The 18936-nt window shown below is 64.4% G+C and overlaps 3 protein-coding genes across 3 annotated transcripts; 1 reads left to right on the forward strand and 2 right to left on the reverse strand.

Annotated features, from left to right (window-relative positions):
* Positions 1 to 105: 105 nt before the first annotated feature.
* On the reverse strand, positions 106 to 1895 carry LOC311197965 (selenoprotein M-like). Its single transcript, XM_084271819.1, has 5 exons — positions 1760 to 1895; positions 1642 to 1677; positions 1526 to 1560; positions 870 to 948; positions 106 to 777 (listed from the first exon to the last, which is right to left on the reverse strand). Exons 1-5 carry the CDS (start codon positions 1880 to 1882, stop codon positions 565 to 567), a joined length of 486 nt encoding a protein of 161 aa, XP_084127945.1. The 5' UTR covers positions 1883 to 1895; the 3' UTR covers positions 106 to 564.
* A 4349-nt stretch (positions 1896 to 6244) lies between these two features.
* Positions 6245 to 15320, forward strand: INPP5J (inositol polyphosphate-5-phosphatase J; the record flags this gene model as incomplete). The annotated part of the gene is made up of 12 exons (XM_084271809.1): positions 6245 to 7062; positions 8295 to 8405; positions 9886 to 9994; positions 11038 to 11154; positions 11245 to 11420; positions 12006 to 12117; positions 12475 to 12584; positions 12920 to 13109; positions 13365 to 13502; positions 13771 to 13863; positions 14093 to 14197; positions 14322 to 15320. 12 exons carry the CDS (start codon positions 6245 to 6247, stop codon positions 14925 to 14927), a joined length of 2685 nt encoding a protein of 894 aa, XP_084127935.1. The 3' UTR covers positions 14928 to 15320.
* A 514-nt stretch (positions 15321 to 15834) lies between these two features.
* PLA2G3 (phospholipase A2 group III) lies at positions 15835 to 18484 on the reverse strand (the record flags this gene model as incomplete). Its single annotated transcript, XM_084272127.1, has 7 exons — positions 15835 to 16202; positions 16416 to 16550; positions 16680 to 16809; positions 16916 to 17451; positions 17556 to 17690; positions 17800 to 17932; positions 18034 to 18484. 7 exons carry the CDS (start codon positions 18482 to 18484, stop codon positions 15998 to 16000), a joined length of 1725 nt encoding a protein of 574 aa, XP_084128253.1. The 3' UTR covers positions 15835 to 15997.
* Positions 18485 to 18936: the final 452 nt, after the last annotated feature.

The raw sequence follows: 18936 nt of genomic DNA on the forward strand, positions 1-18936 counted from the left end.
TGACTCTGGGGGACCCAACTCCTCCCAATACCCAGTACAAAGCAGAGCAGGATGTGCCCCACGAAGCCCTCCCTGGAAAGACAACACAATGCAGACAGCTCTACGCAAGGGCTTTAATGGGGCTCAATATGAGACAACCCTGCTGAGGTGTGAAGCCAGATGCCTCCCAGCAGCAGCTCTCCCACCTCTGGGACTGAGCACATCTACCCTCAGCACCTGGGGCTTTCTGCTGAGGGTTTCATCCTGTCCCACACAGGTAGGATACCACTGCCCAGTGCTGGGAGGCAGCTAAACCTCAGGGCATGTGGCAAGGGAGCACAAAGAAGGGTGCTCCTCAAGATGGGATGCAGGCCTGCAGGGAGGGAGGGCAATGACAGGCACACAGGACCCTGGCATGTGCACAATGCCCAGGAAGACCCTGCTCAAGACATCCTCGATGCAGAGGCTACACAGCACCAAGTGACAGCAGGGGCACCATCCCCCAGCACCATCCCCAGCTGCTGTGAAGCCCTCGTCCCACTGGAGACTGGATGCAGGACCCTCTCCCGTGCATGACACCCCTCACTAGAGGTCTGGGTGTTCTCCTTCGTCATGTTCAGGGAGGGTCTTGCCATCAGTGGTGGGAGCTTGGTAGGGCAGCAGGGTGGGCAGAGGCCTGGCAGGGGCAAACTGGAACTCCTTGGGCACAGGAGCATCAGGCGTCTCCTTGCGGTAGAAGCCCAGGTCCTGCACCAGCTGGTTGATCTCCTCTCGGGTCATGTCGCTCAGGGGGATTCTCTGCACAGGGACAGGGATTGCAGCCCGGTCTGTGCACACACCAGCCCCCCCCAGCCCCTGCTGCAGCCGTGGGTGCCACGCTGCCCGCTCACCTCCAGCTCCTCGTATCGGTGGCTGAGAAGCACGAGCTCGGGGTCGGCACCGGGCAGATGCTTCATCTCCAGGTTATGGCTGGGCAGCGTGTTAAGGAGTGGACAGTACTGGGCAGGCCCTTGCAGCCCCCCATGCTATGCTGTCCTCCATCACTTCCCATCGGATCCCATTAAATCCCGTTCTCTGTCCCAACTTATTCTGTCCCCCACCTCAACCCACCTTGCCTTCCAGTGCAACCCAACCCATTGCATCCCATCCTCTCCCCCAAACCACTCTGTCCCACAGCCTTCACCCAACCCCATCCTCTCTCTCATCCCATCCCTCACTCTGCCCCATCCTCCATCCCACTCCCCGCCACCCCTCATCCTGTTTCCTCCACTGCATCCGGTCCCAGCCTCCATCCCATCCTCTATCCCTGTCCCATCCCATCTCACCCCACCCTGTCCTCCTCCTATCCCATCCTGGCCCCCATCCGACCCAGCTGGTCCTCTCCCCCACCCTACCTGGTCTAGTCTGGTCCAGCCCTGTCCCACATCCAATCCCACCCCACACGGTCCAGTCCTGTCCCCCATCATATCCTATCTCCCCCCCCACCCCCAGCAGGGGCCTGTGCCCGGGTGGGGCCGCACCAATCGCTACCGAGCCGAGCGGGTACTAGAGGGGGATGTCCTGGGTGATGAAGGCCTTGACCTGCGGGCAGAGCAGGCGGCTCAGCGGATGGGGTACCCCGGCCTCGCCCCCCCCCCCCATCCCCACGCCGGCAGCACTCACCTCCCTCAGCCGGTTCAGCCGTCAGCCGCCGCAGCTCTGCGGGAGGAGACACCCAGTCACGCCGACGGCGCCCCCAGTGTCCCCGCGACCCCCCTCCTCCCCCACCCCCCGCGCTCACCTCGACCTTGCCCCGGGCCAGGTCCCGCAGCTCGGCTCCGCGGAGACGGGGGGACCCCGGGCCGCCCCCCGCCGCCAGCGCGGCCGCCAGCAGCGCCAGCAGCGCCCGCAGCGCCCGCAGCATCCCAACGCCACGTCGCCGCCCGAGCGCGCCCCCCCCGCCCCCCCGCCCGTCCCGGCGGGCACGCGCACGCACCGCGGCGGCGCGAGCGCAGCGCCCGCCCCCAGCGCGCGGGCACGAGCGGACCCGCCCGCCCACGCAGCCCGCCCGCGCGCGCCGCCAGCGCATGCGCGCGTCAGCAGCGCGCCCGGAGGGCAGCACGCGGGGCAGCCGCCTGCACGGGCACCGGCACGGGCATCCCCCCCCCCCCCCCCCACACACACACACACACAGGGACACCCCCTGCTGCTCACACACACACACACACACAGACCCGCCTCCTGCTCACACACACAGGGATCCCCCTCCTGCTCACACACACAGGGACCCCCCCCGCACACACACACACACACACACACACAGACAAACACAGACCCCCCCTCCTGCTCACACACACACACACAGGGATCCCTCTCCTGCTCACACACACACACACAGACCCCCCCCTCCTGCTCACACACACACACACAGGGACCCCCCCCCCTGCTCTCACACACACACACACAGGGATCCCCCCTGCACACACAAACACACACAGGGACCCCCTCCTGCACACACACACACACAGAGACACCCTCTCCTGCACACACACACACACACAGAGGGACCCCCCTCTTGCTCACACACACACACAGAGACACCCCCTCCTGCTCACACACACAGGGAAAACCCCTGCACACACACACACACACACACACAGGGACCCACCCTGCACACACACACACACACACACACAGACCCCCCCTCCTGCTCACACACACACACACACAGACCCCCCCTCCTGCACACACACACACAGAGGGATCCCCCTCCTGCTCACACACACACACACACAGACACCCTCTCCTGCTCACACACACACACACACACAGGGACACCCCCTGCACACACACACGCACACACGCAGCCCGGGCAGGCGGCGCTGCGCACAGCCGCCCACACGCACCACAGCTCCCAGCGTGCACGCGATTGCGCGCGGCAGCGCACGGGAACACGCCCAGCACACACCGTCCCAGTCCCGCCAGCGTGTCGGGCACACAGAGCTCCCCGTGCCTCCCTGGCCTCACACAGACAGGCTGACTGCACGTGCTCTTGGCCGGCACGTACAGCCGAACACATGCCTGGCCACACACACACACACACACACACACACAGGGACCCCCCCTCCTGCTCACACACACACACAGGGACCCCCCCTCCTGCTCACACACACACACACACACACACACAGCTGCAGGTGTGCACATCCCCCCCCCCAGGTCACAGGATCACAGGCCCCTGGGGTCCCTCAGGTCCAAGCCCCTCCTGGAGCAGGGCCACCTACAGCTGCCCAGCACCACAGCCAAGTGTCTCCAAGGTGGGAGACCCCGAATCCTCCTTGGGCAGCCTGTGCCAGGGCTCAGGCACCCTCATGGGCAACAAGTGTTGGGTGAGGTGCAGCCAGAAGCTCCCGCGTCCCCGTCGGAGCCCAGCGCCTCTGGCCCTGCCCCGGGCACCAGGGCAAAGAGCCGGGCTCCCCCCTCTCAGCGCTCTCCTGCTGAGGCTTCTCAGCTCCAGGCTGATGCAGCACTGGACACCATGCGTCTTCTTTGCCCCCCCGGGGATGCGTTGGGAGTCCTGGTGAACTAGGACCTTTTCAGCAGAGCGACTTCCCATGTCCTGGTGGCTGGGGCTGTCCCTCCCGAGGGGCAGAATCACAGAATCTTAGGGGTTGGAAGGGACCTCAAGAGATCATCGGGTCCAACCCCCCTGCCAAAGCAGGCTCCCTATCTCACATTACACAGATAGGTATCCAGACCAGACTTGAATATCTCCAGAGAAGGAGACTCAACCACCTCCCTGGGCAGCCTATTCCACTGCTCCGTCACCCTCACTGGGGAAAAGTTCTTCCACATGTTGGTGCGGAACTTCCTATGCTCCAGTTTACAGCCATTGCCCCTTGTCCTGTCCCCACAGACACTGAAAAGGGGCTGGCTGATTCCTCCTGCATCCCAAGTCTAAGATATTTATAAACACTAATTAGGTCCCCCCTAAGCCTTCTTTTCTCCAGGCTGAACAGACCCAGCTCACTCAGCCTTTCCTCATAGGGGAGATGTTCCAGGCCCCTAATCATCTTCGTTGCCCTTCTCTGGACTCTCTCCAGGAGATCCCTGTCTTTTTTATCCCAGGGAGCCCAGAACTGGACACAACACTCCAGGTGGGGCCTGACCAGGGCAGAGTAGAGGGGGAGGATCACTTCCTTCGACCTGCTGGACACACTCTTCCTGATGCATCCCAGGATCCCATTGTCTCTCTCAGCCCCCAGGGCACACTGCTGGCTCATGGCCACCCTGTCATCAACCAGCACCCCCAGGTCCTTCTCCACAGAGCTCTTCTCCAGCAGGTCACCCCCAGCCTGTCCTGATACAGTCAGTTGTTCCTCCCCAGATGCCAGACTTTACAGGACTTGGTGCTTCTCTTGGCTGAGCTTCAAGAGGTCCCCCTGCCAGTCCATTTCTTCAGGCTGTCCAGGTCCCCCCTGCTCTATCAGCCACTCTCACCGCTTGCAAACTGGATGGGAGCGCACTCCATCCCATCATCCCGGTCAGTTAAACAGGATCAGGCCCAGGACTTGCCCCTCGGGCACACTGGTCCTTACTGGCCTCCAGCTGGACCTCGTGCCACTCCCCCCACCCTTCGGACCTGGCCATTCGGCCAGTTTTCAACCCCTCTCAACATCTGCCCACCCAGCCCACATAGCAACAGCTTCCCTGGGAGGATCTGACAGGGGACGTTGCCAAAGGCCTTCCCAAGGTCCAGGCAGACAGCCGACCGCAGCTCTCCCGGGTCAGGGTGGTGAGGTTGGCCAGGCAGACCCTGGCGAGGCAGCGCAGCGCCGGCTCCTCCCAAGGACGGGGCTGCACCCGCGGCTGGCAGCGGTTCCGTCACCCCCCCAGTGAGGGAGAGGCGTCTGACCGGCCTCCAGCGCTGCTTCGTGTCCTTCCTGAGGACAGGAGAGGTGTTTGTGCTCCTCCAGTCCTCCCCGGGACACCAGGAGATGCCCCATGGAGTGACCCCACCCGTGCTCCGCGGGGCTTCCGTGTCGTGCTCTTCCAGCTCGTAGAGCCAATGGGATCCTGGGCTCCATCAGCAGAGGGGTGGCAGCAGGGACAGGGAGGGGATTGTCCCTCTCTGCTCTGCCCTCGTGAGGCCCCAGCTGGAGTCCTGTGGCCAGATCTGGGGCCCCCAGTACAAGAAGGATGTGGAACTGTTGGAGAGGGGTCAGAGGAGCCACAAGGATGATCAGAGGGCTGGAGCACCTGCCCTACAAAGAGAGGCTGAGGGAGCTGGGCTGGGTCAGCCTGGAGAAGAGGAGGCTGCGGGGGGACCTCATTGCAGCCTCCCAGTCCCTGAAGGGAGCTTATAGGCAGGAGGGGATTCGACTTTTTAAGAAAGCAGATAATGGCAGGACAAGGGGGATGGAGTGAAGCTGAAGGAGGGAAGGTTTAGATTAGATATTAGGGGGAAGTTCTTTCCAGAGAGAGTGGTGAGGGGCTGGAACAGGCTGCCCAGAGAGGGGGTGGATTCCCTGTCCCTGGAGGTGTTCAAGGCCAGGTTGGCTGGGGCCCTGGGCAGCCTTGTGTAGCTCCAGGCCTGGAGGTTGGTGTCCCTGCCTGTGGCAGGGGGTTGGAGCTCTGTGACCCTTGGGGTCCCTTCCAACCCAGCCCAGTCTGTGATTCTATCATTCTATGCTCCAGCCCCTCGGGCTCTGGGGCACCGCAAGGTCGGTCCTGCTGACACAGCCTGAGCTTTGGAGGTGCCCAGGGCCTCTGCCTGCCTCAGGTGGCCGGTGGCACCGGGCCTCCCGCATGCCCCGGGCGCGCAGCTGCCCCCCACACCCCCGTCCTCCCGGCCCCCCCCCCCCCCCCCCCCCCCGCCGCGCTCAGCCCAACAGCGGCCCCTCCCCGCGGGCACACGCGCGCGCGGCTCCCCACGTGCCGGCACCGCCGCGCGGGCGGCACCTCGCGCACCTGCCCTGAGCGCGCTCCGCAGCCCGCGGGCGCTCACGTGCCCGGGCGCGCGCGGGAGGCGGCGCGCGCACGGGCGCCAGATGCGCGCGCGCGCGCTCCCAGGGGCGGCCCCGCGGGCGGGGACGGAGCGGCGGGGGCGGGGCGGCGGCAGGTGCGCGCGGGGCGGCTGCGGCGCCTTTAAGATGCCGCGCAGGTGGGGGGGGGCGGGTTGGTGACATCACGGGGCGCGCGGCGCCACCGCCGCCGCCACCACCAGGCGGGTCCGCAAGGTGAGCGCGAGCGGCGGGGAGCGGCGGCCGCTCGGGTCTTCCCGCCCATGGAGCCGGCCCGGCGCGGCAGCGTGGACCGGGGCCCGGCCGCCGCCGCTTCCCCAGCGTCCTGCCCGGGCCCCCTGCACGGCGCCCCCGCCGCCGCCTCCCCAGCGCGGCCGGTGCCCTTCGGCTCTGGGGGCTCCGCCCAGCAGCAGCCGCCCGACGGCGGCGGCCCGGCGGCGCCTTTCCTCGGGGGTGACGTCGTGGTCCCGGTCGGCCGCCGGAGCTCCCGGCCGGACGCCGCCTGCGACCCCTTCCCCTACGGCTGCTCCCGGCCCGGGGGGCCGCAGCGCGGCGCGCCCGACGAGCGGTCTCCGGGCCGGGCTGCTCAGCCTCCCCCGCTGGAGCTCGGCCGGGCCCCGTCCGAGGGGGCGGGCGGGCCCCTCGCCTTCCCGCTGCCAGCCCTGCTGCCCCCGAGCCCCGGCGTCCCCCTCGCCTGCCCTGCCGCGCCGTCCCCGGCGGCGCCCGGCCAGGCGCTTGCCTGGTCGCCCTTCCCCGAGCTCGATGCCCGGGAGCACGGCTCCCCCGGGAAGCCGGGGCCCGCCGAGCGGAGGGAGATGCTCCCCAAGGCCGAGTCCAGCGACCACATCTCGGCCTGGGCCGGCTCCTCGCCCAGGGCTGCCGCCGCCGGCCTGCCCAAAGCGGTGTCCAGCGAGTTCCTCGCGGGTAGGCGGGTGGCTCTGGCCAAGCCCGCGGCCCTCCCCAAGCCAGAGCTGGACGAGCTCTCCCTCTTCGGGAGGTCCCTTGGGCTGCCAAGCTCCGCTGACGCCTGCGATGTGCTCCTCGGCTGCTCGGGAAGGGTGCTGGAGGACAGCTCGTTCCGGTGAGTACGAGCTGCTGCGGGGAGAGCAGGGGGGGGGAGTGATGCCGGGTGGGGGGGGAGTGATGCCGGGTGGGGGGGGAGTGATGCCGGGGGGGGGGGAAGTGATGCCGGGGGGGGGGGAAGTGATGCCGGGGGGGAGGGAGTGATGCCGGGGGGGAGGGAGTGATGCCGGGGGGGAGGGAGTGATGCCGGGGGGAGGGAGTGATGCCGGGGGGAGGACTGAAGCCGGGGGGGAGTGATGCCGGGGGGGAGTGATGCCGGGAGGAGGACTGAAGCCGGGGGGGAGTGATGCCGGGGGGGGGACTGAAGCCGGGGGGGAGTGATGCCGGGGGGGAGGGGGGGGGAGTGATGCCGGGGGGGAGTGAGTGATGCCGGGGGGGGACTGATGCCGGGGGGGACTGATGCCGGGGCGGGCGCTGTCCTTGCCGTGAAGCAGCCAAGTGAAGCCTCCTGTGGGTTGGAGTTGCCCCTTTCCTCCCGTTCTGGGTGGTGCTCAGCTGGAAGAGGATGGGTACCGAGGGGCTATGGCCAGGCAGGCTTCGGGATGGGAGGGAGGAGGGAGGGATGCCCGGTGCAGGGTGGCCTGTCAGAGGCGATACAGGCTGTGGAGCCGCCTGCCCTGCAGCCCCCGAGCTCGGGAAGCGATGCGCTGCCCTCCCTTGCTGCTGGAACGTGCCCCTTGTGACCGAGGCTTGTCCTGGCGCTGCCGGGGCCCCCGGCGCATGCTGCGTAGCGGCATTAATGAGCTGTGACGGGTGGTGGCTTTGCACTGGTGAAGGGCACGGCTCGCAGGGCTCCTGTCACATGTGACACCCTGCCCTTGGGGCTGGCTGTGCTCTGGGGGCAGAGCTCTCTCCCCAGGAGCCTGAGGGATGCGTGTTTCCCGGGGAAATGGCTTTCTGGGGATGCCCTGTCTTGCAGGCTGCCTGCTATGCCCGAGTCGGGCTGTGTTGATGGGAATGAGGGCTCTTTGTGCTGGTTTCTAGAATTTCCTCAGTATATGGGTTACATTAGGGCTTGTCATGTGTGAGGCTGCAGCACCCTGGGGGAATTTAGAGGTAAGGACCCTTCTCCCTCAAAGGGGAGTTAAGGGACTGGTGTATGTGCTCTGGCTAAGCTGTGAGCACTTCTGTTGTGGGCAGAGAGCTTTCTTGGAGGAGCTGGGGCTGACGTGGGTACAGGGAATGCCTCTGGGCCTCTCTGCTAGCCTGTTCTTCCTTTGTCCTCCCAAGCATCACAGTGGTCACCTGGAATGTGGGCACAGCAGTGCCCCCGGATGATGTGACGTCCCTCCTGCACCTCAACACGGGCGAGACCAACGATGTGGACATGATTGCTATTGGGTAAGAGGGTGAGGTGCAGGCCCCCCTCCTCTGCTTCACCCTGTCCCTCTTTGGGGGATCCCCAATAGCCTTGGGGGTGGGGAGTGGAAGAGCTGCAGCCCCAGCCTCACCAAGGGCATAGCCAACAGTGAGGAGTAAGCAGCACAAGTGGTAAAACACCAGTGAAGTTGATGGAGAATCAGCTGCTAGTAAAGTGGGGCTACTGTGAGGTACTGAAGCCCTTGGACCCTGAGTAGCCTTGAACCCTCAGAGCACCTGCAGCTGACTCTGCTGTGTGGAGCTGGGCCTCAGTGAGCACTGCTCTTGCCACAAGCACTGGCAGTCAGGTCCGTCGAGGCATTTAACTCCTTTGGGACTATTTTCCTCATCTCAGCTTTTGCCAATGGTGTGTAGGCCTCCAGGGCACAAATCTGCTGTCCTCTAACCGCTGGATTGGCTCTCTGCCTCTGGCAAGGCAGCCAGCCTTTGTGTGGTAGGGCTTTTATCATTATTGGCACGGCTGGCAAGGGAAACTCTGCCAGAAACTAAAGGAAAACTGGTCTCTTGAGGTTTGCTGTGGTGTGTGGATCCCTCCACCAGGAACGTGCTGCCTTCCCACAGGGAGTGAGAAGCAGCCTCTCCCTGTGGGTGTGAAGTGGAAGAGCTGGATCTGCCTCCAGGAGGTTCCCAGGGACTCCCCAGTACTCCTCGCTGCTGCAGAGAGGGAGCAGTGTAAGATTCAGCCTGCTGGAGTTCTGGTGCTGTGCTGGAGCTGGTCTCCTGGTCCCTTTACCCTTGCAGACCAGTGTGATGGGGCTGTGGAGGCAGACCTGAGCCTGGAGGGATGGGGCAGAGGGTGTGTAGCCGACTGCAAGGGACTTGCTGGGACTGAGTCCCAGCCAGAGCAGAGCATCCTGCTGCTCCCCACCTCCAGGGCATCTCTCTAGGGCTGTGTCCTTCCTTTGACCTGTGTCTGTGCCCTGAGCACTTGATATTTTTGGACATTTCCTGATTCTGCCATTCTCTGTGGACATTCTCCTTCCCTCTCTTCACTAATTGCTGAGCCAGGAGGAGCACTATTAACCTTCTCTTTGCTGCTGCTCTGAGCTTGGTGGCTATAGGATGCACCTCAACACCCTGTGCTGAAGTACCGGTGAGACTTGGCTTTTCTCTAGAGATCAATGAAGCTGAAATGTCCTGTAAGCCCCCCCCCCTTGCATCTAGAAACAGGCTTCAGACTGCTGCCCAGCCCTGTGCAGTTGAACTGCTCTTTTAAAAGGGGTAGAGGCCCTGTGGGTTCAGGTCTGCTTGTGTCTTCTGCTAGCATATGGCCTGGCATTGCTGGAGCAAGGATGTGGCTAGTTTGTCCTCTAAGCCCAGGGTCCTCCCTCAAGCTGCCCTTTGCACCCTGGCCCTGCTCCCTGTGCTTTGGTACCTCTCCCAAGGAGCTCCTGCTCTCTGGGACGTGGTGTGGCTGAGGGACCTGTCTCTTTCCTCCCAGGCTGCAGGAGGTGAACTCCAAGATAAATAAGCGCCTGAAAGATGCCCTCTTCACAGACCAGTGGAGTGAGCTCTTCATGGATGTGCTGAGCCCCTTCCACTTTGTCCTGGTAAGGAGATCCCAAAGGGTTTGGGCAGCCTGTGTTCCCTCTCTTTGCCTCCTGGGCAGGTGAACTGTGGGGGAGGAGAGCTGGGCTGTGGGGACAGAGGGAGAAGGTGCAGTGGGAGAGAGCTGCTTGTTGCCTGCTGTGCCACACCAGTGTGAGGAGGTGAACATGAGAACAAGCCTGTGGGTCCCCAGCCAGGTTTGAGCTGCCAGGGCACAGAGCACACACAAGCTTTAGCATCGCTGGGCTCTTCTCTTGTGAGGGGCTGGAACAGGCTGCCCAGAGAAGTAGTAGATTGTCCCTCTCTGCTCTGCCCTCGTGAGGCCCCATCTGGAGTCCTGTGGCCAGATCTGGGGCCCTCAATACAAGAAGGATGTGGAGCTGTTGGAGAGGGTTCAGAGGAGGCCACAAGGATGATCAGAGGGCTGGAGCACCTGCCCTACAAAGAGAGGCTGAGGGAGCTGGGCTGGTTCAGCCTGGAGAAGAGAAGGCTGTGGGGGGACCTCATTGCAGCCTCCCAGTCCCTGCAGGGAGCAGAGGAACAGGAGGGGAATCAGCTTTTTAAAAGGGTAGATAATGGCAGGACAAGGGGGAATAGACTAAAGCTGAAGGAGGGAAGGTTTAGATTAGATATTAGGGGGAAGTTTTTTACAGAGAGAGTGGTGAGGGGCTGGAACAGGCTGCCCAGAGAGGGGGTGGATTCCCCGTCCCTGGAGGTGTTCAAGGCCAGGCTGGATGGGGCCCTGGGCAACCTTGTGTAGCTCCAGGCCTGGAGGTTGGTGTCCCTGCCTGTGGCAAGGGGGTTGGAGCTCTGTGACCCTTGGGGTCCCTTCCAACCCAGACCAGGCTGTGATTCTATGATTCTATGATTCTCAGTTGCCAGTGTGCAGAGCTCCGAGCTAACTCTGCTGTTAGTCATCTGCAGGGATGGAGGGATGCAGAGGATGAGTGTGCTGCCCCTGCAGCCTGGAGGTGGGGTGGGGAAGGCTGCCCCTGTCCCCTTGGGCTCGGCTGCCGTGCTGCTCCAGCCTCTGCTCCCGTCGCAGGTCAGCACGGTGCGGATGCAAGGTGTGATCCTCCTGGTGTTTGCCAAGTACTACCACCTCCCCTTCCTGCATGACATCCAGACAGACTGCACGAGGACAGGGCTGGGAGGCTACTGGGTGAGTGTGGCCCTGGGGGGGTGTGGTGGTGGTGGGGGAAGTGGAGGAGGGCCTGGCTTCCCGAGGAGTCATGGGATCCTCTCGGTGCAGGGCAACAAGGGTGGGGTGAGTGTTCGTCTCTCCATCTTCGGCCACATGGTCTGCTTCCTGAACTGCCACCTGCCAGCACACCTGGAGAAGGCAGAGCAGCGCAAGGAGGACTTTGCCACCATACTGCACATGCAGCAGTTCGAGGGCCGCGTGGCCAGCGGCATCCTGGACCATGAGTGCGTACCCTACTGCTTTGCTCCCCAGGCTGGGCCAGGGTATTAGTGCCAGACCTTGTCCTTGACCACCTCCAGATAGGGCTTGGGTCTGTCCCCCCCCCCCCCCCCCCCCCCCAAATCCCAGCACACCTTGGAGTTGGGGTCTTGCTTGCAGAGCTGCAGAATTATCCTGTGGCCCAGTGGGGACCCACGATGGTGGGGTAAATGTTAGAGGGGGTCTTTGGTCTCCCCTGGGGCACATTCAGACCTGGTGCAGCTTCTGCTGTTCTGACACTGTTGGGAGTTTGGGATCAGTGAGGTGCAGGGCCTGGCTCTACCCCAGTCTGTGCAGTCTGACTGTGGGATGTGCCTTCCAGTGGAAATTTCCACTCTGGATTCCTGTCTGGAGAATTCAGGTCTGTTTGGTGCTACCTGAGGAGTCCCTGGCAGGGCTGGCAACTAGCCAGGCGTGTCGTCTGAGTGCTGACCTGCAGCTCTGCTCCCAAGAGCACTCCTGCTGCACGCTGAGGCTGTGTTCCCCCTGCTGTGACACCCTGCTCTGGTAGCCTTGGCCCTTCCAGCCTGTTGCCTTCCTCCCACCCACAGCCTTGTCTTTTGGTTTGGGGACCTCAACTTCCGCATCGAGAGCCTTGACATCCGCTTCGTGAAGTATGCCATCGACAGCAACATCCTGAGCCAGCTCTGGGAGAAGGACCAGGTAAGGGCTGGCCTGGGCCCAAGTGCCATTTGGCTCTTGCCAAAGCTGCCAGTGCAGCTGTGGGGTAGGGCAAGTCCCTTTGCTGGGGTGTGAAGAGCCCTGGCTCTGTGGGGAGGGGCAGCACAGTCCCAGGATGGTCTTTATGGGAGCTGGGCATAAGCTTCCTTTAGGACTAGCTGGGTGCATTGAGTCTACAGACCCGCTGCTTGCATGGTATAGACAAACCCTGAGGGCTCTGTGGGGCTGGCAAGGATAACTGTGCTGGGGTGGGGTGGGGAAGAGGTCTAGGGGGAGACTTGCTGAGGAGCCTGAGCCATAGGGGCTGGTGTGCTGCCTGACCTGCTCTCTTCCCCACAGCTGAACATCGCCAAGAGCACCTGGCCAGTCCTCAGCGGTTTTCAGGAGGGACCTCTGAACTTCCCACCCACCTTCAAGTTTGATGTAGGCACCAACAAATACGACAGCAGGTAGGGAGGCAGAGCTGGGATGTGCTCTGGACTGGGAGCGGATGGCTGAGGGATGCTGGTGCGGTGGGGCTCAGAACCAGTGTGGGTGCTGGTGCCAGCAAGGCAGGGGCTGATGCTGGCACAGATAGAAGCTGGGATGGGCAGAGAGGCTGGACTGTGGGGAAGGCGTGCTGGGGCACAGCTGTGGTGCTGGTGCCAGCGCAGGTCTGTCCCTGCAGCTGAGCTGTGTGCCGAGATGAGCCGCGTCCCCTGCTGCCGTAGCGCCAGGGGGAGGCAGTTTGGGGTGCAGCCTGCTGCCCCCTGCCAGGCAAGAGATGCCCCTCTGTGCCCTGCAGTGCCAAGAAGCGAAAACCTGCCTGGACTGACCGCATCCTCTGGAAGATCAAATCTCCCAGCGTCGGGCTGGGCGCAGGAGGGCGCCGGCCCAGCCGTGGGGTCCTGTCGGTGAGCCAGCTCTGCTACTGCAGCCACATGGAGTACACAGTCAGCGACCACAAGCCTGTAGCTGCCATCTTTGCTGTCCAGGTGAGCACTGCCCAGAGCCACGGGGTGCACAAGCCAGCGCTGCAGGGATGAGAGGCCCAGCAAGTGGGTGCAGTGAGCCATGGGGCCTGTAGGACTTGAGCTTTATTGCTGCTTGGCAAGTTCAGCTGTCTCTTCCCACTGGGATGAGGGGCTGCAGTTTGATGCTTGTGAGAACCTAGCCCTGGATGGGTGCCCTGGGCAGTGGGGGGGACAGCTCTCCTTGGCATGCCATTGCTGACCACGTGTGTCTGACAGTTTGCTTCCAAGGCAGACAAGCCCCCAGTTGAGATTTACGTGGCTGATGAATGGAGCAGGCCTGAGCAAGCAGTTGTCAGGTACAAGATGGCTGCTGGCTTCCACCGGAGCTCCTGGGACTGGATAGGACTCTACCGGGTAGGGGCTTGGGGACTGCTGGGGCTGGAGGGAGGGGGGAGTGCTGCAGAGTCCTGCAGGGTCCTTTCAGGGCTACCCCCACTCCTGGATGTGGGTTCCTGGCATGTTCACCCCCCAGGGTCCAAAGCCCAGCACTCCTGAGGGCTAGGGTCCTGCTGGGTTGGTGCAAGGTAGCTCCTCTAGCCCCCCTGCATGGAGAAGGGGCCAGCTGAGAGGACAGCTGAGGCTTGGTGTGGGTGCTGGGGCTGATGTTACCTCTCCTCACCAGGTGGGCTTTCGGCACCCTAAAGACTACGTGTCCTATGTCTGGGCCAGGAGTGATGATGGAGAGCGCTACCCTGAGAAGCAGCTGTGTGCCCAGGTGAGCTGGGTCCAGCCTTGCTGTCTCCTCAGGTGTGTGTGCCCCATTGTGGGGGAAATAATGGGCTGTTTATACCCCTGACAGAGCAGGAGGGCACCTCCTTGGTGGGTGGTACTGAGCCTTGGGCAGGTCCCCCCCCCCCGTGCTGGTGGCAGGGGTTTCTTCTCAGATTGGGGCTGGAGGTGGGAGTGCCCAGCCTGTGTGCCCATCAGCTGTCTCCGGGCTGCAGGTGATGTTCTCAGAGGAGGCGCTGCCCAAGGGGAAGGGCGAGTACATCCTTGGATACTACAGCAACATTTCCAGCAGCATCGCTGGGGTGACTGAGCCCTTCCAGGTCAGCATGGCCAAAGCATGAGGGTGAGGGGCTGAGGGAGGTGGGGAGGGTGTGTGTGTTGGGGGGGTGGATGATGTGTGCAGGGCTGCTGCAGGCCAGCAGCAGTGCTGATGCAAGGGTGCAGATCTCCCTGCCCAGGTCGGAAGAGGGCAGCAGCCCCACAGACAGCTCAGGCAGCAGCTCAGAAGAGGATGACAGCACCCTTGTCCTGCTGGCCCCTAAATCCCGAAGCCCCAGCCCAAGCAAGATGAAACGGCACCGGAGTCGAAGCCCCAGCCTGGCCAAGTTCCAGGGCCTCATCCTGCGTCCCTCCAGCCGGGACAGGGGCACCAGCCGCAGCCCCTCGCCCCAGAGCCGCCGAGGGCTCCCTGGGGACATCCCCACCATCCACCTACCCCAGGAGGAGCCAGGGTGCTGTGGAGGCAAAGCCAAGGAGCCAGGGAGGGCAGCTGACAGCCAGGGCAGCCCCTTCTACAAGACTCTGTGGGAGCAGGTGGGCCCCAGGCATGACAACCCCCTGGCCATGGCCGACCCCAGGAATCTGGGCCTGTTGCCTGCCCTCCGCCTGGAGATGATCAACCAGGCCCTGGGCCAGAGGAGGGAGAGTGTGGACCAGGGCTGCCCCTGCCAGAGGATGAGCCCTACGAGCCCCCCAGGCTGTAGCACCTCCCCAAAGGACGGGGCCAGCCCCCAGGAGCTGGATAGCCATAGCTGTGCCACAGGCCGCTGATGCAGCAGCACCTTCCCTCTTCCCTGTAGCGTGCTTGCTGTGTGCTTCCCTCTGCCCCTTTCCTGCTGAGATGTCCCCCTCCCTTATTTATTGCAGTGACTCCTGATCCCTGTGGTGTGTGTGGGGGGGGCAGGTAGGGGCCTCTCCCTACTCTTCACACCCTAGTAGGTGGCATGGAGGGGGGGACAAGGCTGGTTTTATAAAGTGTGGTGGGAAGAGCCCTTGTGAAACTCAGTGTGCAAGGTGTGTGTGTGGGAGGAGTGCAGGCTTTGGACCTGCAGTGGGGCAGGAGGGCAGTGGTGATGAGCAGAGCCTGAAGCCATTTCCCCCCCCCCCACTCCCAGCCAGGGTACCCTCTGAGGTCAAAGCTTGCTCCTTCCCTGCTGCTACCACTGTGCCTCAGCCTTAGACATAGCTCAAGCAATGGAATAAATGAACCTGTCCACTCCAGTTGGGCTGTGCTTACTGCAGGGGAGGCAAGGGCAGCCTCTGGGAGGGAGGGAGCTAGAGGATGAAGGGGGCAAAGCCCTGGCACCATGCTCAGAACACCCTTTATTTATCTTCTGCTGCACCCAGGGACTCGCCTGTCCTCAAGGCAGAGCTGTTTGCCCCTGCCAGAGCCAGCAGACCCCAGCCTTCCCTGCTAACTGACCCCCTCCCCCTGCTCCTAGGAATCACCCCAGACTGTTCAGCCCCCCTCAGCAGAAGGGAGAGAAAGCTGTGGGGTGACCCTGCCCTCCCCTGGGGTCTCCAATGCTCAAAGCATACCCTCTGCCCTAGGGCACAACAGGGAAGATGGTGGGGTTCTCCCTTCCCAAGCCTTCCTTTTCCTTTCCCCTGGTTTTGATGCTCACACATAGACCCCCCCTCCCACCCACCCCACCCCCCACCCCAACCTGCCCCTCCTCAGCCAGAGCTTCTCTGTCCTTTCACCTGCCTCTGCTTCAGCTGTGGGGCCTCCACCACGCAGCCATGCTCAGTGCCAGCCTGTGTCTCAAGGAAACAGCTCCACTGTGGCTGCTGCACCCTCATCACCCTCATCACACCCAGGCTGTGCTTCTCTGCCAGCATCAGGGCACCATGTGGTGCTGAGCACCCAGCTCCTGTCCCCAGGCCAGCCGCAGGCATCGCTCATAGAGGGTGCCACCCTTGTCCTGTGTCTTCCAGTCTGGATGCTCAGCCTTGGAGGTGGCATGCAGAGGGCCCCAGGGCCTCGTGGCCTTTCTCAGATGCCGTGCAGGTACTAGCACAGCCCGAGGGGCTGTGATACTGCTGCTGGAGAAGCAAAGCCTGTGAGCATCAGTGTAATGCTGCAGCAAACAACTGCTTTCCACCCCAGCCCTGCTCCTGGCACTGCAGAGCAGGGGGGGAACACTTGCAATGCCAGTTTCATGCCAGGCTTGCAGGGCAGCACCCAGCCTCACCAGGGCAGGGTAGAAAGCTCCATGCTGACCACACCCCCCCCACCCCTTGGCCCTTTGTGCTTACTTGTGCTGTAGCCCCTCAGCCAGGCTCCAGGCAGTTGGTGGCTCCAGAACAAAGCAGTCCTTGGCAAGGTGGTCAGCCAGGACAGCCACCTCCACGCCACTGAGGTACCTGGCCCTGCGCAGACACCGTGCCAGCCTGCAGGGCACAAGAGGCTGATGGTCAGCAGCAGCTGGCCAGGGTGGGCACCACACTGGGCCCCACCTTGCCTGACTTTAGCTCCATGGGATGGTTGGCAAGTCCTGCCCTTTCCTCTGGGACACACACCTGCGAGTGCAGTTGCAGTGGAAGAGCGTCTGGGTGCTCACATTGTGCAGCTGGTACTTCACCTCCTGGGGTACAATGTGCTGCTCACACTTCTCCAGGCGCCTGTAGCACCTGCACCTCCTCTTTGGGCCTGAGGAAAGCAGGAGGGGGGCAGTGAGGGGCACTCCCAGCACACAACCCCAGTGCCCTGAGGTCCCACAGCTGGCCCACACGCTCTGCCCCCAGCACCAACTCACCCTGCTGCCTGTTTCCCTCCACAGCAGGCACGGGGGTGGTTCTGCACCGCTCCAGAGCCGGGCTGAATCCAGTGCTGCCACCTTCACAGCACCCCGTGCAGGCAGGGTGGGCTGAGCCCCCAGCCCTTCGCTGGGCTCCTCCTGGTGCTCGCCTTCCTCCAGAGAGCTCCTGTTCCAACACGGCCATTGCTGTTGTGGGGCTGGGACCCAGCCCCCGCTGCGCCACTGGGTGCCTGGCTGTGGGCTCAGCCTTGTCCCTGGCCCAGGCAGGGGACAAGGTACCTGGCCCCTGCAGCGGCTGGGCTGTCGCAGGTCTCCGTGCCTGGCGGAGCCCTGGGTTCCTGCCCCGTCCTTGTCGGGGCTGCTTGTGCCTTGCTGCAGAGAGCTTCCTCCCCGTGGGCTTCCTCCCCGTGGGCTTCCTCCCCGTGCCTGGGGGCTCGGCAGGACGGCTGCCCATCTCCCCCGTGGGCAGGCTGGAGCGGTACTGACTCTGCTGCACCATTCTGGCCAGGGGTACTACACCGTAACGCTCGCACCTGGGGGGGGGACACACACCACACGCTCCATGAGCTCTGCCAAGGTCAGGCCGGGCTCACCCGAGGGGGCAGCCGGGCAGGGCTACGACCCGGCGGCCACTCACCCTCCCCACCAGTGCCAGCGGACGCACTCCTCGCTCTCCTCCAGCACGAAGCACGGCACCTCCAGCAAGTTGAAGAAGGTGACGCCGATGATGTTGGAGACGGTGTCGTTGAGGGCCAGGAGGCACTGCCGGAACCTGCAGCGGGGGGGGAGAAGGGGGGGGAAGGGGGGGGCGGTGAGCAGCCCGCATCCCCCGGACATCCACACCACCCCCACCCCAACCCCGGACCCCCCCAGCCCGGCACCTGGCATCGCAGTCGCAGTGGGACACGGTGTGCAGGCGGTAGTTGCGGATGCCGTAGTTGAACTGCAGCGCCGTGATCTGAGCCCAGCACTGGTCGTGCTCCCGGCAGCACCGGTCGGGGCCTCGGAAAAGACCTGCGGGCAGCGGCGGTGAGATGGGGCGGGGCGGGACGGGACGGGCCAGCCCGCCGCCCCCCCCCCCCCCCTCCTCCCCCTCCTCCTCCTCGTCCCCGTACCCAGCTCGCTGGCGTTCCCCGCCGAGTCCCCGGCCCCGCACCACAGCGTGCCCGGCAGCGTCCAGCCCCTGCGCGGCCGGCGCCCTCCCGGCGCGGCGGGGTCGACGCAAGCGGCGCGGCGCCTCCAGAGCGCGGCCAGGTCCCGCCGCAGCGCCGCGCCGGGGCGGGAGGCGGGGGGGGGGCGGCGGCGGGCGCAGGCGGCGCGGAAGGCGCGGGCCAGGCGCGGGTCGCGGCGGACCCAGCAGGCGCGGAGGCGGCCGCGCCCGGCCCAGGCGCTCTCCACCAGCGCGGCCGGGCCGGGGCCGGGGCCGCTGCTGCTCAGGAAGGCCACGTAGCGCGCGCCGCCCGCCCCGACCGCGCGCTGCGCGCACACGACGGCGCCGCCGCCGCCCGGCCAGGCGCGCGCGCACGCGCAGGTGGCCGCGCAGAGGAGCGCCACGCGCGCCCACATCCCGCGGCGGCGCCCGCCCCGCGCCCGGCTTTTAAGCTCGCGCTCAGCCGCCAGCCCAGCGCTGATTGGCCCGGCCCCGCCCCGGGAAAGGCGCGCGGGGACAGGCGGGCCCCGCCGCACGGGGCCTCTCCTTGTGCAGCAACCCCCTCCCCCCCCCCCCAATCCCCCCCATCCCCTCTACCCCTGGCTCAGGTACACCCCCCATCCCCCCCCCATCCCCTGTACCCCTGGCTCAGGCACCCCCCACACACCCCCACACCCCGCCATCCCGTGTACCCCTGGCTCAGGCACACCCCCTATCCCCCATCCCGTGTACCCCTGGCTCAGGCACACACACACACCCCCATCCCCCATCCCGTGTACCCCTGGCTTAGACACACACACCCCCCCCCATCCTCCATCCCGTGTACCCCTGGCTCAGGCACACACACCCCACCCCCCCCAATCCCGTG

Source organism: Gallinula chloropus (genome assembly GCF_964237585.1).
Source record: "Gallinula chloropus genome assembly, chromosome: 17".
Lineage (NCBI taxonomy): Eukaryota > Metazoa > Chordata > Aves > Gruiformes > Rallidae > Gallinula > Gallinula chloropus.